The sequence below is a fragment of the Mucor mucedo genome, assembly GCF_025094135.1.
Source record: "Mucor mucedo strain NRRL 3635 chromosome Unknown EV154scaffold_206, whole genome shotgun sequence".
In the NCBI taxonomy this organism is placed as follows: domain Eukaryota; kingdom Fungi; phylum Mucoromycota; class Mucoromycetes; order Mucorales; family Mucoraceae; genus Mucor; species Mucor mucedo.
In genome coordinates this window covers 6319-26642 of record NW_026252490.1, presented here as the reverse complement: position 1 = coordinate 26642, position 20324 = coordinate 6319, and the positions used below count along the sequence as shown (strand labels likewise).

Here is a 20324-nt window from a genome sequence, read left to right as displayed (position 1 = left end):
TTTCCATAGATAATGGTCCTCATCAATATACGGTTCTATCTTTACAGGTAAATAGCCTTTAAAAAGTTATGTTTTATTCTTATTGATAGCATACTGCTTACATATAGACTATTTATTCTGTGTAACTTTCACTCAAACGACGACATTTTAGGAATACCACCGGTCAAATAATCATCGACATCAGAAATTAAGGCTGGTAATAAAATGTAGAATTAATTACAATATTACTATTTTCTAGCAATACCTTTATAGAGTATATAGAGAGTCAAAGGTAAGCTAAAGTAACACCCAAGCATTATAATGGTATATCTTATTGCCATGTATACAACCACAAACCTAAATAAAAAGGTTAAAGTTATACAGTAGTCGCTCGATTTAAGGGTGTTCGATTTAAGGGTATTTTCTATTTAAGGGTGGATTTTTGAAAAACAACTTCCGTCCCCAGCATTAACACCACTAAACCACTATTCTATTTAAGGGTGAGATCCCAATTCTCCATACCCTGAAATCAAACGGGTTTTTACCATATTTGGGTTTTTTTTTTTTTTTTTTTTTTTTGGTGCCCAGTCGAAAAAAAAAATTCATCAGTAACAAATCATCATTCTTTAAAGTCTTTTGTGACAGGAGAAATAATTTTTTTATTGGAAAAAGCGACAAATATCAGCTTGTTGTTTCAAATTTTCTATTTCAGCACGAGATTCAGCCAATCTCATTCTAACACGTCTATGGAACTGATTGTCCAAGTCATCCAAAGGCACATCCAGCGCCAGAATCGTCTCATAAGCTTCCCTCAACCGTTTTTTACAATCATTGATATCGACGTATATCTCCTGTTCAGGTATCATTGGGATCCCCTCCTCTCCGTCCATCACGATCTCCTCATCATCGATGATAAACATCTCGTCAGAATCCAGATCCAGCTGACTGACATCAGTGATCTCGTTGTCTGAATTACCAGGAAGATCGGGCAAGGAATTGTTGATCTCCTGGACAACGTTATCTTCCAGAGGCAAGGTGACATTGGGTGGCAAAGCCAACGTGTCAGGGTTCTCTTTAAATCCCAAGATCTTGGTATGCCTCCAACAATTCTTTATTGTCTCAGGCGTTACCTTTAAACAAGCATTGGCCAAGAAAAACATGGCTTGTACCTGATTCATGTTGTAAACATCCAAGTTATCTAACTGTTTGCTGGCGAACAAATCGAGACTTCTCATGTACTGTTGGGAGCGAAAGTAAGCCTTAAAGTTGGCAATAATTCCTAAATAAAGTGAAATAAAATTAGTACTTCGACTTAAAAAACAGTATCCTTGTTTATTCTGTCTACCTGCATGGAGAGCTTGCAACATACCCGTTGTGTTGGCAGGAAGAAACACCAACTTTGTGTTCACCGGCTTGAACTTCAACTTATGCACTGAGGCATTGTCTAAAAGAAGAGCCACTTTTCTACCCTCTCTACCAAAAGCATTGTCCAGTTTTTTGACATAAGCCGAGAAGATCTCGGTAGTCATCCAAGCTTTAGGCGAGTGGTGGTACTCCACGTATCGACGGGTACCAATAGCTGTCATTGAAAGCATTTTCGGGTTTTCCTTGAAGCAACGAGGGCTTTTGAATTGCCCAATTACAATGGGATGGCCTTTGTACGTACCATCCGCATTGCAAAGTAGCCCGACAGTTACACGGGTCTTACTCTTCTTCAACCCACCAAGTGGTTGTGAGCAAATTGTTCTTCTTGGTGGTTGATTGTAGTACAATCCGGTCTCGTCGAAGTTCATAATATCAGCAAGAGGATAATCCGTCAATTCTTCCCGAATTTTTTTAAGCTGATCTTGAATGCTTTGGGAATTGACATCCACAGAGGCACATTCACCATGAGTTGGTCTACATTTTAAACCGAGACGTTTGAAGACCTTGGAAAGCCATCCATCAGAGAAGGTAATATCATCAGTGATGGAGTACTTTGAACGAGCGATGCGCTTGACGTACTTGATGATACAGGCACGGTTTACTGGTATGCTGCAGTCATTCATATGATACACGAATTTTTTCACTTCTTCGTCAAGTTCAGGGTACTTGCGTAGCTTCAAACTCTTGCTATTCTTGATAACAACAATGTTAGAATACAACTGATCGGCATTGTTGAGGATGTTTGACACAGTTTGTTGTGAAAGAGGTTTTATTAAATCAAACTTTTTTTGTGCCCATTTTCCGAGCTCTATCTGATTGGTGTTTCCCATTCCAAACTGATCTAAAATTTCAATTTTTTGGGAAATTGTAAGACGTAAACGTGTGTTGCTCATATTGAATAAAATAAAGATATGCAAGGATTGACAAAGTGTATCCAAAGATTTATTATATAAGATATTCAAAATTTAACAGCAGCTGGCGCCTGGTGACTGTTTTCTAAGAGTAGTCACGATTTTCGATATAAGGGCATTTTCTATTTAAGGGTGAGATTTCCGAAATTTCTGGTCACCCTTAAATCGAGCGACTACTGTAACTACCACTTTTACAAGCCAGGAAAATGGAAGCTGTGAATGATTTGTCTTCAACAAACTAAAATGGATGCCATTTTTTAAAACCAAAAAACAGCAGGAGTGAACCTCTTGGCTTCATTCAACTGTTAAAGGTGCCATCTTTGCCAGCCAAAAATATGGCAACTGTGCCTCTTTTGTTATTATAGGAGTGAAAAATACAACGAAGAAAATAATCTATAAGACTAATTATTAACCAGATTGCATAATAACTTGATTTTATTAAATATAAAAATAAAGAGTTCTTTTATACACATTGAACATAACCATAACTGTAAACGGGAAAACTACCATCGTGGGTAGATTATATTATAAATCATCCGAGCTGTCAATATCCCGCAAGGTACATCAAGGATAATAAAAATAACAGTCCGTAACAGGGAAATTCCCCTTAGTGCTACGTGAATTTTAGATGAGCAGCTGACATATGTCAAAATATGAAAAATGATAAATTACTTCAATCGTCGGAGTATACCAATACTGTGGTGTATATACTCCTCGAATACAACAAGGATATCATATCTGCTACTTTTGCACGCCAAAAAAAATGACAGTTTGTGAAGTAAATGGCAGATAGTTGCCATTATTTCCGCCATAGTGTTTGAGAACAAAAATATTTCGCTCAAAATAGTAATTTAAACTTTGAAAAAAAATTTACCAGCCAAAATTTATGGGGGGTTTGGCAATTTATAAATTACAAAAAAGTAAAACAAGTATGACATGACGTAAAAATTTGATATTGAAATACTAAGATGACCCGACTGCTTCAATATATAAAAATCCACAATCGCTTATTCTTCCTTTTATTTTTCTTGTAAAACTTCATATTTTTATTTACCTTCTCTAACAATGTTCAGCGTTTTTTCATTTGGAGACACTCCCAGTTCTCAAGGAGGACGTGGACTACTATGGTCATCTTTAGAAACAATGTTGTATATCGAATGCTATGCCATTTACATACCTACTCTTGAAAGTTCCGGAAGCGACTTCGAGACTGGAGAAGCTTACTGTAATATTGTAGATATCAAAATGGTCTTTAAAAATAATCAAAGTAAAGATGACCTTTTATTAAGAGTTGAATGAGCTCGTATTTATACTTTTACGAAGCTGTGTGTAAACTAATAGTAGATCCAATCGGGATTTACTATTCAATCGTTTATGCATTTGAATTGAATAAATGTTTATCTATGTATTCTTATTCGTTCATAACAATCTTTCCATGATTACGATCTCCAGTCTGTTTACTGAGATCTGATATTGAATTTGTATTGTTTCTATGATTTAATACATCTGCCATACGACACTTACCGTAATTTGAAAAAAATTAATATGAAAACGCTCAACATGCCAATGTTCCACCCCGCGAGTTAGAGCTTATCAAGGGTAAATGAAAGAGTCTTGTTGAGAATTACAAAAAAGAATTTACCAGACGATCTACTACTGGAGGATCTAGCTTCGCCCCTGATGAGATATATGAAAATTTGGATGAAATAATTCAGGATTATCCTACAATCAGACCACCTCATATTTACTCCTCTCAAACGAAACGCTTTACGGATAATACGGCTCGACCACCTGTACTTGCTCCCAGTGCAGAAGCAAAACCTTTGCCCTCCTCTTCCTCTTCCCATCTATCATCATCAACTTTTGAGCATGTTCGACCTTCTATGTCCGAGGACCTAGAACCTCCCACTAGTAGAAGAAGAACTGTTTCACCTCAATCATCCCCCCTTCCTCAAACATCACCTTTATATCAACCACCATCACCCTCCTTTCGTCGCGAACCACTACCATCTGTTCAATTGTTGTCTTCTGGATCTTCCTGCATCTAAAGATCCACCATTGTTACCCTCTCTATTATTTCATTACTCACTATGGCCGAAATAATGGCAAATATCTGCCATTTACTTCACAAAACTGCCATTTTTTCGGCGTGCAAAAGTGGCAGATATGATATTCTATAATAACAAAAGAGGCACAGCTGCCATATTTTTGGCTGGCAAAAATGGCACCTTTAACAGTTAAATGAAGCCAAGAGGTTCACTCCTGCTGTTTTTTGGTTTGTAAAAAATGGCATCTATTTTAGTTTGTTGAAGACAAATCATTCACAGCTTCCATTTTCCTGGCTTGTAAAAGTGGTAGTTATGATATTCTATAATAAAAAAACGTTCACAGCTGCCATTTTTTTTAAACGGAAACAGCGTTGACCTTTCTTTTAGATCCATTTTTTTATATTTGGTAGGCTCACATTTTCTTATTCGTCGTTATTATTGGCAGTAAAGCACGTTTTATTGGAATGTTTATTTATATTTCAATGGTGTATAGCAGGGTTTGATATAACTTTAACCTTTTTAGTTAGGTTTGTGATTGTATATGTGGTATTTGACAACAATATTACAATGAAAAAGTAATGAGAAAAAAGTATATCTTTATTGGATGTGAAAATAGACTAAAAGAACTCTGCTGCTATGAAATAATTGATCATTTTTATATTGCACAACTCTCCTGAGTTTTAATGATGAGTCAACCTTTCTGGTTTTGGAATAGATCTATACTTTGTTTCCCTCCTTGGATTAAATGGATACTACTCGTTAGAATTGTTTCCAGATGACGTTGTCCCATATCAGTGGATTGGGAGCATGAGTATTCTAATAAATCTTTAGTATTACGAGACACTTATTTAACAGATCATGCAACGGTTACTGTAAAAGATGCATACTTGTTTGTCAAGTGTAATTGGCAATAGAATATAATAGTTGATCATTTATTCACTATCTTTGTAATGAATAAATTAGGATCCCAAATATAAAATGTCTTATCGATATTTGTCTATTTGGTTGTAGAAGCTAGGTATTCATTAATTCATACACTATTTCTTTATACTCTTTATCAGCAGTATAACTATATCAATATATAAGTAAATGAACCATTTATATTAATAGCTGTTCTATTCTCTCTCTGGGTAGCTAATCCATTGAAAGAACTATTAATATTAAGTTTCTCTTTCTTATAATTTTTGTTTGATCAAAGACGTTTCTCTTCTCGATCGGTGATATCGTAGCTAAGAGGTATAGCATTCTGTATCCAACTGTCATTCATATATCGTATTTAGGCCAATCATGCAATATTTAATATAGAAGTATATACTCGAAGTAGGAGACGTTCTGTAGCAGTATACAAGCGTATGCTGATATGCAACATCAAAGGTTGTTTTAATTTCATAGTTTATTTATTTAAACGATTTGCTTAATTATTCTTAAGTGAATCGTACCCAAATACGACACATAGATCTTACAATAGGTACATAACCCAGCTTTTTTCGATCTTTCATGTTCAGAGGGGGACATGTACGAAAAGGACGAAGACGAAGAGGACGAAGGAGACGAAGAAGATGAAGACGACGAAGAGGGAGCGGACGAAGAGGACGAAGACGAAGATTGGTTTTCCAAACCAGAAATTTTATTTTTCTTGTTGACTGATCTTTTTTGATTGTCAGCAGACAACAAGGTTTCAATTGCAGCGACATAGATGGACACTGTCTTTTCGAAAACTGCCCAACTGGCAGGGGCATAGTGAACCTTTTGTTATGCTTCCAGAGAAAGTTCGGGCTTCAGAAATTACTTTCTGCTGATGGACACGAAGAACACCCTTAACTTTTTCCTCGACAGCGTCAGGCAAACAGTTCAAAAACATGTAGACTAAAACTACATTATTCTCATAATTGAGCTTGGTCTCAATAACTAACGTACGGAAACGTTCCAAACAAAGAATGAACGATTCACCAACTTGCATTTCGAAGTTTAGTAACTTCTGAGCCAACTCTTCAACACTGGACTAAGAAGCCATGTCAAATCGTTGCTCCAAAACCACTTTAGCATCCTTCCAAGAATACCCCGAATCCTTAAGAGTAATCTTAAACCAAGTAATATACTTGGGCGATTTGTCAAACGGAATTTCCAAAAAGTGGAGCCAATGTTTTTTGACATCCACAGCATGATTGGCGAGAACTCTCTCAAAGAGCAACAAATAGCTGGTCAAGGGAAATTCATCAGCAGCAACCACACCACTACTAACTGCAGAACCATTGTTGTTTAAAACGCTGGCAGCAGGATTCACATTGAAGACGGGAATCAGAGGCGTGAGTAAAGCGTTTTGGCACTGCTCAGCTCATCGGAAGAACCACTGTCAACACTAATAACAGAACGAGCAAGATACTCGAGCTGCTTTACAATAGGAGGTTGAGACTCCTCAACAAACTTCAAAATATGAATGATCTCGACCATTCGAGGATCACTTGAATTAAAGATTCCTTCATCAAAAAGCTTCAACTTTTTATCGTTGAGCATGACAACGTCGGAAGCTAACTTTTCCAACTGCAAAGCTAGGTTCGAGATCGTTGCCTCTCTCTTAACTTCCTCTACAGAAGGAGCAAACTTACTAAAGGGCTTAGCAACAGGTTGAGGAATCTTACAACCCTCAGAAATCTCGGTATCTTCATCAATAGACGCTACTTCCTTAGAGCATCCCCAGCAGTGGCGCTTAAAATCTGTTTTTCGGTTATATAAGAGCAAAATAGTAATTTGTTCACCACCAGCAGTGGGCTTAAAGTTGTTTTATCGGACCGAAATTTAAAAAAAACTTTAAAATTTCGCTTAAGTAACAGATTTTTTAAAGTCCAAAAAAATTCGTCTTTGATAATAAAAAAATTACCCCTTTTTAAAAAAATTAACTCGAAGAAATAAACAATATGTACGACTCTGACAACGACCAAACTAACTTGGATATGGTTCTTGACAACCTCAATGTTGACAATGAACAGTTGGTCAATGACGATGACAACACCAACGTCATGGACTACTCCTGTGACAATGACAGCGATGAGAGTGATGTCGAGGAGCAAAGCGAAGCTCTTTCCTTTGCGCCTAAGCAGCGTCATGCTTGGACGACTGCTCAAGACGTCCAGATGTGTAAGTCTTGGGTGGCCGTCTCGGAAAGACCTATCGAAGGAAATTCGGTTAAATCATCTGCTTTTTGGAAGTGTGATCTTTCCGACTTTAAGGCTGCCGGCGACCAGGCCTGGCCAGAAAGAACGGAAAAAAGTTTGAAAGACCACTGGAGAGTTGTTTCTGCTTTGGTCAGCAAGCTTTGTCGTGTCGTCGCTGCAATTGAGCGACGTAAGCCAGGTGGTAAGGTTGCCGCTGACGAGGTAACAATTATGATTAGATTTGTTTTAAAAATATTATAATCTAGAGCAAACATTTTTATAAATAGATGGGCAATAGCTTCAAGATTTTTGAGCGAAAGAACCAGGTTCCATTCAAATGCTTCCCGTGCTTTCAGGAGCTTAATGGTGCCCCTGAGTGGAAAAGTGAGTTAAAGTGCAGAGATCGCAAAATTAAGGCGAAGAAGCAAAAGGTCGTGAAGAGTAAAGTGGCTATCTCTTCAGCTCCACGTAGCCATGCTGATATGCCGGCAGCAGTTGATGACGATGAGGATGCCATGAGTGACGAATAAGTCGCAGTGCGTCCTATTGGACGTAAAAAGAGCAAGAACGATGCCGATTGGGCACGAAGTACAAAGGGATTTTGGATGGATTGGACAAGATCCAATCCCAAGGAGAAGAGGACTTTAAGAAGATCCTTGAACAGATGGATCAAGCCCGTGAGATCCAACTTCGTCAAGTGGGAGAAGATCGCGAGCAACGTGAACGAGAAAAAGATGACGCCTTGTTCAAGATTAACTTGAAGGATTTTGAGGGTAACGAGACGGCATTACTTTATTATAAACTTAATCGTGAGGAAGCCTTAGAACGATCAAGAAAGGCAAGACTTCCAGAGAACAATAAATCTTTTGTTTTTCTTTTTTAATCGATTTTATTTAATTTTATAATGTGATTTTTTATTTTAGTTTGAGGGGCTTCCAAATCCTTTTATGTGACAAAGATGGGAGACCAGGGCAGCTTTCAATCTGAAGTGCTCAGATGAGTCTATGCTATGACCATGACGTTCCAAAAAGCTACTGAAGCTATAATGTGAACCATCACGAGATATGTCAGCAGTCTCAGCAGGATTGGCAGAATGCGTTTTATGGTATCTGTACGATCCCATTTCGCTTTCGTCGCGCTCATCCTCAGCAATCATGTTGTGTATGATGATACATGCCTTCATGATGGTATCAAGATCACCATTTTTCCATAGACTTGCAGGATTACTAATAATGGCAAATCGAGCCTGCAACACACCAAAAGCACTCTCCACATCCTTTCGACATACTTCTTGTGTCTTGGCAAAGTTCTATTTAAGAGGAAGAGTCGATTAATAACCCAAATACTAAGTATTGCTAGTAAAAACAAGACTTACAGCTTCGGCACCAGGTCTAGGGACGGAATACGTCTTCACAATGTTCGCATAATTGGGGTATATCCCGTCACCAAGATAATACCCCAAATTGAACTCTTCGTCACCAATGTTAAACTTGACATCGGGACCGCTTCCTTCCGTATATCTATCAAAGATATCCGATCTGTTAAGAACATTTATATCATTGAGCGAGCCAGGCAAACCAAAATTGGCATGCCAGATCCACAAATCGTAGGATGCCACAGCCTCAAGAATGATTGTTGGCTTCTTGTCTTTGCCTGTATACTGCCCATGATATGCTGTTGGGCAGTTTTTCCATGCCCAGTGCATGCAATCAATTGATCCCAGCATACCAGGGAATCCACGTTTCTTGTTCTGCTCCAACAGTCTTTCCGTATCTTCCACGTTGGGCTTTCTCAGATATTCCTCACCGAAAACATGAACGACTGCAGCACAGCATTTCTTGAGGCTCTCCATTGCAGTACTTTCGCCCAATCTCAAGTACTCATCTACTGCATCAGCACTAAAACCGTAACAAAATTGTCGGAGAGCAGCAGTAGCTTTCTGCAAAGGATAAAGACCCAATTTTCCAGCAGCATTGGGCTTTCTTTGGAAGTATGGATCATGCTCGGTGACAGCTTCCACAATTCTCATAAAAAGGCCTTTACGCATTGGGAATCGACGACGAAACTCCTTTTTACCGTAAACTGGTCTCTCGGCCAAGTAATCGTTCATAAGAAGCTGATAGCCTGCCTCACTATCCCTATTAATGACTCTACGTCCCTTGACAGAGCCACCTGTCTTTGACTTTCTCTTCATTTCGTCTAAACACATTTCAATTTTAATTAACTGAACAGCAGTGTCTATTCTACGCTTTTGCATAATTGCCATTGCGAGGGCTGAGTAATTCTCCATGTTAAAAAGTCTTTAAGATGAGTAAAAAGAAAACTTTTTTTTTTCAGACACATACAATTAAGCTTTTAAAGTCAGTTTTTACTTTTTTTTGTCAACTGCTGGGGTTGATTTAAAACTTTTATTTAACCGTACTTTTATATAACCGTTTTTTAAGGGCCACTGCTGGGGATGCTGTGGTATTTGACAAAAATATTACAATGAAAAAGTAATGAGAAAAAAGTATATTTTTATTAGAGGTAAAAATAGACTAAAAGAACTCTGCTGCGATGAAATTATTGATCCTTTTTATATTGAACAACTTCCCCTGGTACTTGTGTTGAGTCAACCTTTCTGGTCTTGTAATAAATCTATACTCAGTTTCCCGCCTCACATTCAATGAATTCTACTCGTTAGAATTGATTTCAAATAACGCCGCCCTGAATCAACCGATCTGGGACACTCTTATTGTTCTGTTTAACATACGGAATTCCAGTAAGATATTGTGTAACGGTGGCTAGTTAAAAGATGCATAAGGTTTTTGAGTTTAATTGGCTGTGGTAGAACTTGTAGTTATGTCTGATCATTTATCCATTCTGTTGATTATTTTTATCTAAGACATGGGTAAATCTGTGATCCTAATATATAGAAGATCTTATCGATGTTTGTATATTTAGTTGTAGAAAATAGGCATCCAAATATTCCATGCACTACTTCTCTTATACACTTACAGTCGTATAAGTTGTGTTTATCAATATATAAGTAAATGAACCATTTATAGAAATAGCTGATCTATTCTCTCTATGGGTAGCTAATCCATTGAGAGAACTATTAATACTAAGTTTCTCTTTCTTATATTTCTTGATTTGATCGGAGAAGCGTCTCTTCCCGATCGGAGATATCGTAACTCAGTGGTATAGAATTCTACATCCAACTGTCATTCGTATATCGATTTTAAGCCAATCATGCAATCTATTTATATAGAAATATGTACTCATAGTAGGAGTCGTTGTGCAGCAGTATACAGGTGTATGCTGTTACTCAATATTAAAGGATGTTTTTATTCCATGTTTTTATTTTATTCGATTTATTTGTTTATTCTCAAATAAATCATACCCAAATACGACAGAACCAACGTAACAGAAGTAATAAACTCCATCATACATTGTCATTGATTTCTATCTCAAGTTAAGGTATCACTATCTCGTGTAAACCCTTAATTAAAAATAAGCAGAGAATTTACCTGAAGTAATAATTCGTATTTAAAAGGACCTCTAATTTTATATATGACAAACTCTCCAACTTAAAATAAAGGGATAAATTGTCTTATTTTTTATTCTGACAAAAAAACTATAGACATATACTTTTATATACGCAATTATCACAACCTGAATCACATTGTGAAAATTATTCGAAACAAGTCCAAAATAGCAGTGATTGTGTATTCAAGAACTTCTTACATGATTGTCATGTAACTTTTAGTTAAACAAATTTTCGTGCAGAAGCTGAAGCCGTCCATCACTTGTTTCGTGATAATATGTTTCGGTATGTTACTCTTTTCCCAGATATTCAAGCCAACTCCAAATGGAATAGAACTAAAGGCAGAACAACAGACAGGAACGCTCAGTATTCTTTTATTACAACAACCATTACCGACAGGCCGACAAAACAAGCAAGAAAAGCTTAAATATATATATATATATAAATATCTTTTATACATGTTCCGTCTTTTTCTCACATACACACACCCACACACAACATGGGGCATGGGGATTTTTTATTATTGGAAATGCATGCTGGAGTTTAAGGAAAGGGCATAGGATTGATAGTAAAAATAATGTAAGGGCATATGGTTTATAGTAAGAAAGAATGTAAGGGCATATAAAAGCAAAAGGTATAGTACAAAAAGCATATAGAAAGGTTATTAAAAAGAAGGAAAATATGAAGGTGGAAAATATCATAAAGCATAAGGAGAGAGAAGCATATAAAAGGCAGAGGAGAAGTAAAGAGAAAAAACAAATTATTGCAGGTTAGTGTCGATTAAAACAAACTGAAGTCTCGAGTCTCTTACACGCCAAAGCTTATCCTTGGCCATCAAGGTTAAAATCTCGTATTTTCTCACGAGAAGTTGGATAACTTCCCGACGAAATGTGGCAAGTTCCAGCCTTCTGGAGGCATACTCGGGATGCTCAGGATCAAGGGATTTGACCATGAGAAGAAAATACGCACGAGTGCATATTTTCTTCCAAGGAGATGACCGACAAAAATAGGCCAACTCCTCAAATGCCACTTCGTCGGTTTCCCAAATTGTTTCCACAGATGGCAAAAGCCACTTGTCTACATTTCGCAATGTCGCCTCCGAAAGTCTCATCTCGTATGTATTCATCACAAGAGACTCGACAACAAAACCAGGAAGAAAAACCCGATGGCCCAGGCCGTATATATCTTTTTGGGAAAGATCTTCACCACGTCCTGACCATCCACTGTAGCAGCACACAAGCTCTGTTAGGAAAAGCTCAACAAAGAGCCGGACGGAAATGCTCGAAAAACGAGACACCAAAAAAATGCCAGCGACGACGGCAAAGTTTTTTTGCTTTCGCAAATGTCTGTACACAGAGGCCTCAACAAAATCATTCTGCACCAGGCAGTCCAAACCAGGGTAGCCATTAATTGGAATTACATTGGCTAAAGTGAGCATCACCGAGCTGATGTCCACATCATCTGATTCGAAGGTGAAAATCACTGGCTCATTAATGCCACTTCTTGTTGGCAGGGATGGAACAGGATCCAAGGCAACAGCAGTAGAAAACTTCAACGCACCCAAGTCATTTTCATTATTAGCGTCCTCAACGACTCGCTTCGTGGCTGCAGGAATTTGATTGAGTTCGTCAACAATTAGTTTAAAGCTGCTTGGCAAATACCACAGCTGGCTGCACTCTCAAAGTCTAGTGGTGTTGCTAGACCGTATCTGTTTAAACCAATCCTAATATAACATACTAACCTGTCACCGGTTTTTTCTTAATAATCATTGGGCAGGTATTTGAAATTACATTGAACAAACCTGGTTTTATCATAGTGTTACTGAAACCACAAGTCTTTCTTAATGTCATACTTAAATTTTTCTATGGAATATATGGCAACGTTGATTAAATTGCAATTGTTATACATTATGTTTTAATAAGTAGACGCCCGTATAAAAAACATATTTGAAAATAGTTTTGTCTGTCTTCATAAATCATTGTCAGCATAACACGTCATATCAACATCTATTTTTTTTGCTGGTCATTAATACACTGGATAGATAAGATACGAACAAATGCGATGACCATAATAGTTTTAACAATAGTCCTACCTTGTATACTTTACATAAATTTAATTTTTCTAAAACATTCTTCGCATATTTATAACAAAAATCTCAAATTGTTACATTTGTTCTCAGGCAAGTTACTGTCTTGAAAGAAACTCTACCACCGTGCACTTTTATTATTTAAGATGTGGTTTTTTATTATAGTTTTATTTGAGCTTTATACATTGTTATGAAAAAAAGGTATAGACTACGTAAAAGGTGAACCTAAACTACGATGAATTAACAAATTGAAAAAGAATAGCGATATAAATAATGACAATGCCTCACGCAATACCCGCAATTTTTGTCGTGACGTTATATTTTGTTTAGAGGGTCAACCTGGTGATAGGTTTATGTTTATTCTAAATAAACAGCACAGGGTGTTAGATACGTGACAGATTATAGGAATAAACCCAGAGTAAACATATCACCCTTGTTATATCATTTGCTAATGCTTGTGGATCCTTACGAATAATATTTATACGTCCTGTAAAAACAAGATTATTATTTTATCATGCATAAATAATGTTTGGAATGTTTACGCTATTACTATTTCCTTTCAAAAGTCAATTTAAAAATAGCTACTAAATGTGTAATTTGTTTCTTATTTAAAAGCGGCTTTATAATAGATTTTCTGATTTCGGAAAAATTGTTTTTAGTCCCTGCCAAAATAAAATAGTTCCATCTAGACCTGATTGACAGGTTCACAAATCCATAAGTCTGTAATATTGTGGTGATAAAATGAATTTTTAGTTCCGATCTTGGTTGGAGCACAAAATATCCGAGATATTTAAAAATTAACTGTATTTAATTGAAGTTATTTAGATGCATTTATCGCACTATTTGTTACAGTCGTACTGGAACCGAAGTAGATATAAAGCCACGAATGCCAAAAACATAAACAGGTAAAGTAGATTTTGGAGTGTAGCCGAATAATACGGTTGTAAATTTTAGTCATCAATTTTCACGTTTTAATGGTCGCATCCAGACCCAGGTACTCGTAATAAATATTTTGCTTGCGAATAGCGGCTTATACAATACTATATTGGCCGGATAATTCTGTTTTTACATTCTTTGAACGTTTGGCACAACAATCACAAATTGTTAAATTTATTTTTAGGATAGTTTTATTATATTGAAATTGTTGAAATCGTGAAAGACTGTGGCAAACATTACAAAGGTAAAATGCTTGTAATGCTATCAACCCTGAAAACACCCGTTATGTTGACCTGCTCAACAACAGCCGTCCTGGATATTCGTTCATCATTGACTCTGAGAATAATACTTTGGTGGATATCAAAACATCAACCTATGTTCTCCGTCACATTCTGTCATCACCAACATTGCGTCAACAATACCAAAATCTTGATAGCAGAACAATTAACGTAACTTTATATTCCAAATGGCTTCGGGATGTTGGCAAGTTCGTTGAATTCCTTGCCGTGATGTGCGATGTGACCAGTGGACAACCAACAAGAGGTACTGAGATAACATCCTCCGTAATTTGTAACACCAGCAAGGGAGGTGTTAGTTAAGTATACTGGTCTTATAATACTGTTATGCTCTTACAGTATTATAACAAGAACACTCTTTTGTATTGCGACCAGTATATAGCCAGATTTCTGCACAAGCTGATCGGTCGCCTCTTGGTTTTATATTTGGCGTTAATTCGCTCCATGGAAAGGTAACAGCCACGCTCCAATAAAATGGAGCCTCCAGGTTCCAGCAAAATTTTTTCGTTGTCCAATGTCATTACAAAGTAAAATTTTTGGCTCCCGATATGATGATGAGTGTTATATACAAATAACGTTGGAGATTGTCTTTTATTTCATCTTAAATATCTCATAAATTTTAAAAATGAACCGAACACCTGTCGACATTCAGCATAGCCTCAACAAACTGAGGAGCCGGAAACAATTCCACGTCTGTCTGCAGCTACCCCTAAACCCCAGGGAAGCTCCACGACTAATAGTAACTTTGGTGTTACAGACAAAATCCTGAATGTAAAGATCTGGACCAATGATTACGATGGTTGTCGTATTTGGGTACGATTCACTTAAGAATAATTAAGCAAATCGTTTAAATAAATAAACTATGAAATTAAAACAACCTTTGATGTTGCATATCAGCATACGCTTGTATACTGCTATATGTGGTAAACGGGATTAGTTTACACAGAAAAATAAAAACAGGGAATAAGTTAAATATCCAGTGTGGTTTTATTCCAGGTTAAAGGTTAAAAATAAACTAAAGGAAAACTATCTATCTAGAAATTGTCCTATTTATATGAATTGTTAGACGGTAATGATTTATAATTGTGATAAGCTGTTACTGTGCTTATCACTATCTTATGCTTGAGAAACTATATTCTGTGTATGTTACACAGAAAAATGGCTGTCTATCTTTTATGATTACAGCAGGTATATTTGGATTTGAAGATACTCTGTGAGGTAACACAGAGTTTTCTTTTTCTATTTCCTTATTATAGAAATTCTGTCCCTGTCTATGACTAATGGTAGAATGGTGATAAGGATATTTTACTGTCATATCCTTATCTGAAATGGTATTATGTATTTTATTGGTTGTATGCTTTGTTATGCAATTGTGTATATTTATTATTGGCTGTAGCCGTTATTATTTATGTAGTTTACGTAGTTATATATTATGTGTTTTACCACACTATACAACTTCTCCTACTTCGAGTACATACTTCTATATTAAATATTGCTTGATTGGCCTAAATACGATATACGAATGACAGTTGGATACAGAATGCTATACCACTGAGCTACGATATCACCGATCGGGAAGAGAAACTTCTTTAATCAATCAAGAATTATAAGAAAGAGAAACTTAATATAAATAGTTCTTTCAATGGATTAGCTACCCAGAGAGAGAATAGAACAGCTATTAATATAAATGGTTCATTTACTTATATATTGATATAATTATACTGCTGATAAAGAGTATAAAGAAATAGTGTATGAATTAATGAATACCTGTAGCTTCTACAACCAAATATACAAATATCGATAAGACATTTTATATTTGGGTTCGTAATTTATTCGTTACAATGATATTGAATAAATGATCAACTATTTTGTTCTATTGCCAATTACGCTTGACAAACAAGTATGCATCTTTTACAGTAACCGTTGCATGATCTGATGAATAAGTGTCTCGTAATTCTAAAGCTGTATTAGAATACTCATGCTCCCGATCCACTGATATGGGACAACGTTATCTGGAAACAATTCTAACGAGTAGTATCTATTTAACCCAAGGCGGGAAACAAAGTATAGATCTATTCCAAAACCAGAAAGGTTGACTCATCATTAAAGCTCAGGAGAGTTGCGCAATATAAAAAGGATCAATTATTTCATAGCAGCAGAGTTCTTTAAGTCTATTTTTACCCCTAATAAAATTATACTTTTATCTTATTACTTTTCTATGTAATATTTTGTCAAATACCACATACAGACTCCAACGGTAGGATGAGAACAAGCGGGGTAATGTGTGATTCATGATTAACTTTAAATTTATTATCTATCCTTAATGTTATGTGACAATTAACTTTATTATTATATCTATGATATCCGCAACACACGCAATGCGGCAAAACAGTTTGGGCATGATAATAACGTTGGTTATCGGGCTATGACATGTATCAGGTGGTCTAATAAATTTTTGCTGGAACGCGAATTTTTTGACCATTTTCAAGGTGTTCATATCAAGAGAAAGTCTTTTCTTAATGATTTAGACGTTAAGATGATGATCCTTGAAGAGATGAGAAAGACCAAGCCAGCTGAGCGATCCTTGGTTGTAATTAAAACATTTATTGATGATGTTGTTGTTCCTTCTTTTTTGGGTGTTGCTAATAGATCTGTCGCTGAAACAACAATTAGCAAGTACCTGTATAAATGGGGATAGGCCTATAGAAAAAACAAGAAAATGATCTACTTTGATGGTCATGAACGTGAGGATGTTGTTGCTTACAGAGATATTTGGTCAAGAAGAAGGATGGAGTGCATGGAGAAAATTGATTTCTATACTGGGGAAAATGAAGAGAATATCTTGGAGCCAACGTTAGAAGACGGTAACAAAAAGCTTGTTTTCGTAACACAGGATGAAAGCACGTTTTAGGCCAATGATGGTAAAAACGATCTTTGGCTGGAGGATGGTGAGAACCATATTCGCAAAAAGGGACCTGGATCTTCAATTATGATCAGAGAGTTCCAGTGTCCTTGTCATGGTACCATGAAGATTGCAAATTGGTCGTCAAGAACGAAGTTTAAGGCAGGTGATAGCAGAGAAGGTTGGTGGACCTATAAGCACATGGTGGAACAATTGGAGGAGAATGCTATCGGTCTCTTTGATGCATTGCATCCAGGTTTTAAAGCAATATTTCTTTTTGACAATAGTTCCAACCACGGAGCTTATCCCGATGAAACTGTTGTGGCCAACATAATGGCTTTGAACGATCGAGTGTGGCCAATTACGAGCAAGTTTCAGTTTCATGATACTGTTTTTAATTTAACAAGTGGAGAGGTGTTGGAGCAGTCCTTCTTTTATGACAAGGTTGCTACCAGTAGAGATAAGAAAGGCCGTACTAAGTCTAAAACTGTACGGTACTTTAAAGGAATCAAAACTATCTTGGAGGAGAGAAATCAGTGGATTGGTCATGACATCAATGGCAAAGCGCGGAAGTTGGGTTGCGGTTCACCCGAGGTATCTTCTGATAAGATCTGTTGCGCTCGTCACTTCTTGGGTTCTTGCCCAGATTTTTGTAATCAAAAATCAACACTCCAAGAAGTAATAGAAGATGCTGGCGACATCTTCGAACTATATCCAAAGTACCACTGTGAGAGTAATTGGATAAAAATGTATAGGGGTGGAGCAAAGCGGGAGGCTCGCCTCAAATGCGATTACACTTTCAAGTCTTTGGATAGCAAGATGGATGCATTTTTGGATAAGGCAGGAAGCATTGCCAAAATTAGAAGATACTTTCGGCGCGCAACTGAATACATTGAAGCCTACAGCAAGTGTAGTGACAGTCGGGAAGTGGTGAAAAAATTTGCGGAGAAAAAGTACCTTTCCCACAGAAAGGTTAGAATCGCTTCGGACTTAGACCGTGAATAGAATATTTTTTTTATAAATACACATCAATTAGCATTGATTTGATTTTCAATGCTGAACTTTTTTATTTTTGCCTAATGTCAAGGGGATTGGGTACTCTTTCCAAAAAAAAAGAAAAAAAAAATACTCATCACCAACATCGCAATTTCGAAAAAAAAAAAAAATTGAAACAAATTTAAAATTTATCAGGTTTAAGCTTGGTGGCACGTTAAATGCTTATGCTTTTTGAAAAAATAAATTCTATGAAATATTTAGATACATAAAACAAAAGAGAAAACTTTGTACAAGAATGTCTTTTGATTCCTGTTTTTAACTTATAAGAAAAAAGTAAAGTATTTACGACTTCTATCATTTTCGGTCGTTACACACTATGTCGCGCATGTAATATTTCCCCTAATACATATTCCTTTTAGGGTGAGCCGACTTGGCATATTTTTAAAGTTTTAAGGTTTTTTTAATAAATCTTTTACAAATTGCTTAGATATAAATTTAGGTTGCTAAAACTGTATACAATCACGTCTTAAGGTCCCCTTTATTACTTTGTATAAAAATAAATGCCGAGAGTCTTTTCATTATCGCTTTCTAAAATCAAACATGAACAATCTTACGCGTCTGACGAATGTTAAATGATCGTTTTTATCCTTTTCACATTTTTTCTATCATAACATGCCCAGACCTAACAAAAAATAAAGGGCTATTAGAAACAGACTTAGAAGAGAAGATAAATGCATTCAATCTGCCGAAGTGGTACTCCCTGAATGAGAGACCATTGAATTGAATCACGGTCAATTAGTCGAGCAAGCCCAGGTTTTAAGAGCTGAGGCGAGTTCTCTTGATCTTATTTCAGATTGCAATATAGAAATAAGTAAAATACCACTTACGCACACCGGTATATCCAGAACAACAAAAGGGAGAAAGAATGCCGAGGCTGCAAAGGTAGATCCAGACCAGACCCTTCAACGTTTTAGATTTACTTTTGCAAAAAGTGTAGAAACTCAGCAATTAATAAAGTTCATTCCTCACACGGAAAAAGAAAACGAAGACATCAAAAACATTATGCTTGCTGTCGAGGCTATTACTTTACCCGTAATGCGTAAGAAGAAGGACCATCATGCTCGTGCATCATACAACAATGCTAGGTATTTATCTGTGTACGAATATTGTTTCAATCGTTTGGTGGAAAAAAGAAAGGATTGGCTTCAGAAGAAGCAGCCGAAAAATTCTAGCCCCCAAAATTCAAGGGTCCGGGGCAAAAGGGTGTAATTTTTCGGTACATTATTTCCCCGGAGGGTGTAAGAAAAGCCACAATGTACTTCGCGAAGTTTCATTTTTTTTTCTTGCCCCTTTTTCACTAATTACTATAATTATGACAGCAACATCACTAAAAACCACGTTTAAAGCAAATTCTCCAGAGGAGCTTTTGGAAGAGACTTGGTATGATCATTATAACGAGTCTACCGAAAGCTTTGAGAATTTTGGCCTTGAAATTGGTTGGTCATTGACGAAAGCGAATTCTTATAAACCCAACAAAAATAATAGTCCCGAATGTGAGAATCCTAAAGAACATAAAAACGATCGTGGTATCGTTAAGCCTTGCGCAGATGCTATCAAGTGCCCTAAAAGTAGCTGCCCTTTTTACCAAGATGCTACTCGATCCCCTGTCAAAATTGTCTCTATTAAGTACAGCAACTGTCAACATTGCGGAACTGTCATGTCTTGTATTCAATGTAAAGTAACTGTAGATTATCTGTTCAGAGTCAACGAAAGCGTCTGTACAATGACACATATTAGCAACAAAGACAAGACAGTAAAACATATTCACGGTATTTATAACTCGAAGCATATTTCAGCAACCAAAAAATGTAAAGTCAATGCTTTTGTTCAAAAAAATCGACTGATGACACCAACAGTCGCAGTGTTTGGTGGCGAAAATAGCAGTGACGTCACTGAGTCCATTAGAAAAATCAATCAAATTCTCGGAAAAAAAGACCGTGTAAAGAGAGAATTAAAAGAATCAAGACATCGACAGGGTTCTGCTGACAAAAACAACAATGACTTTTG

The 20324-nt window shown here is 36.5% G+C and overlaps 2 protein-coding genes across 2 annotated transcripts; one reads left to right on the top strand and one right to left on the bottom strand.

Moving 5' to 3' along the window:
* Positions 1-11801: 11801 nt before the first annotated feature.
* EV154DRAFT_487836 (uncharacterized protein) lies at positions 11802-12891 on the bottom strand (the record flags this gene model as incomplete). Its single annotated transcript, XM_051599022.1, has 2 exons — positions 11802-12646; positions 12783-12891. The coding sequence occupies 2 exons, from the start codon at positions 12889-12891 to the stop codon at positions 11802-11804; spliced, it is 954 nt and encodes a 317-aa protein (XP_051451088.1).
* Positions 12892-13652: 761 nt separating this feature from the next.
* EV154DRAFT_487835 (uncharacterized protein) lies at positions 13653-15576 on the top strand (the record flags this gene model as incomplete). The annotated part of the gene is made up of 6 exons (XM_051599021.1): positions 13653-13692; positions 13953-13995; positions 14287-14307; positions 14371-14606; positions 14711-14811; positions 15514-15576. The coding sequence occupies 6 exons, from the start codon at positions 13653-13655 to the stop codon at positions 15574-15576; spliced, it is 504 nt and encodes a 167-aa protein (XP_051451087.1).
* Between the last annotated feature and the right edge of the window lie 4748 nt (positions 15577-20324).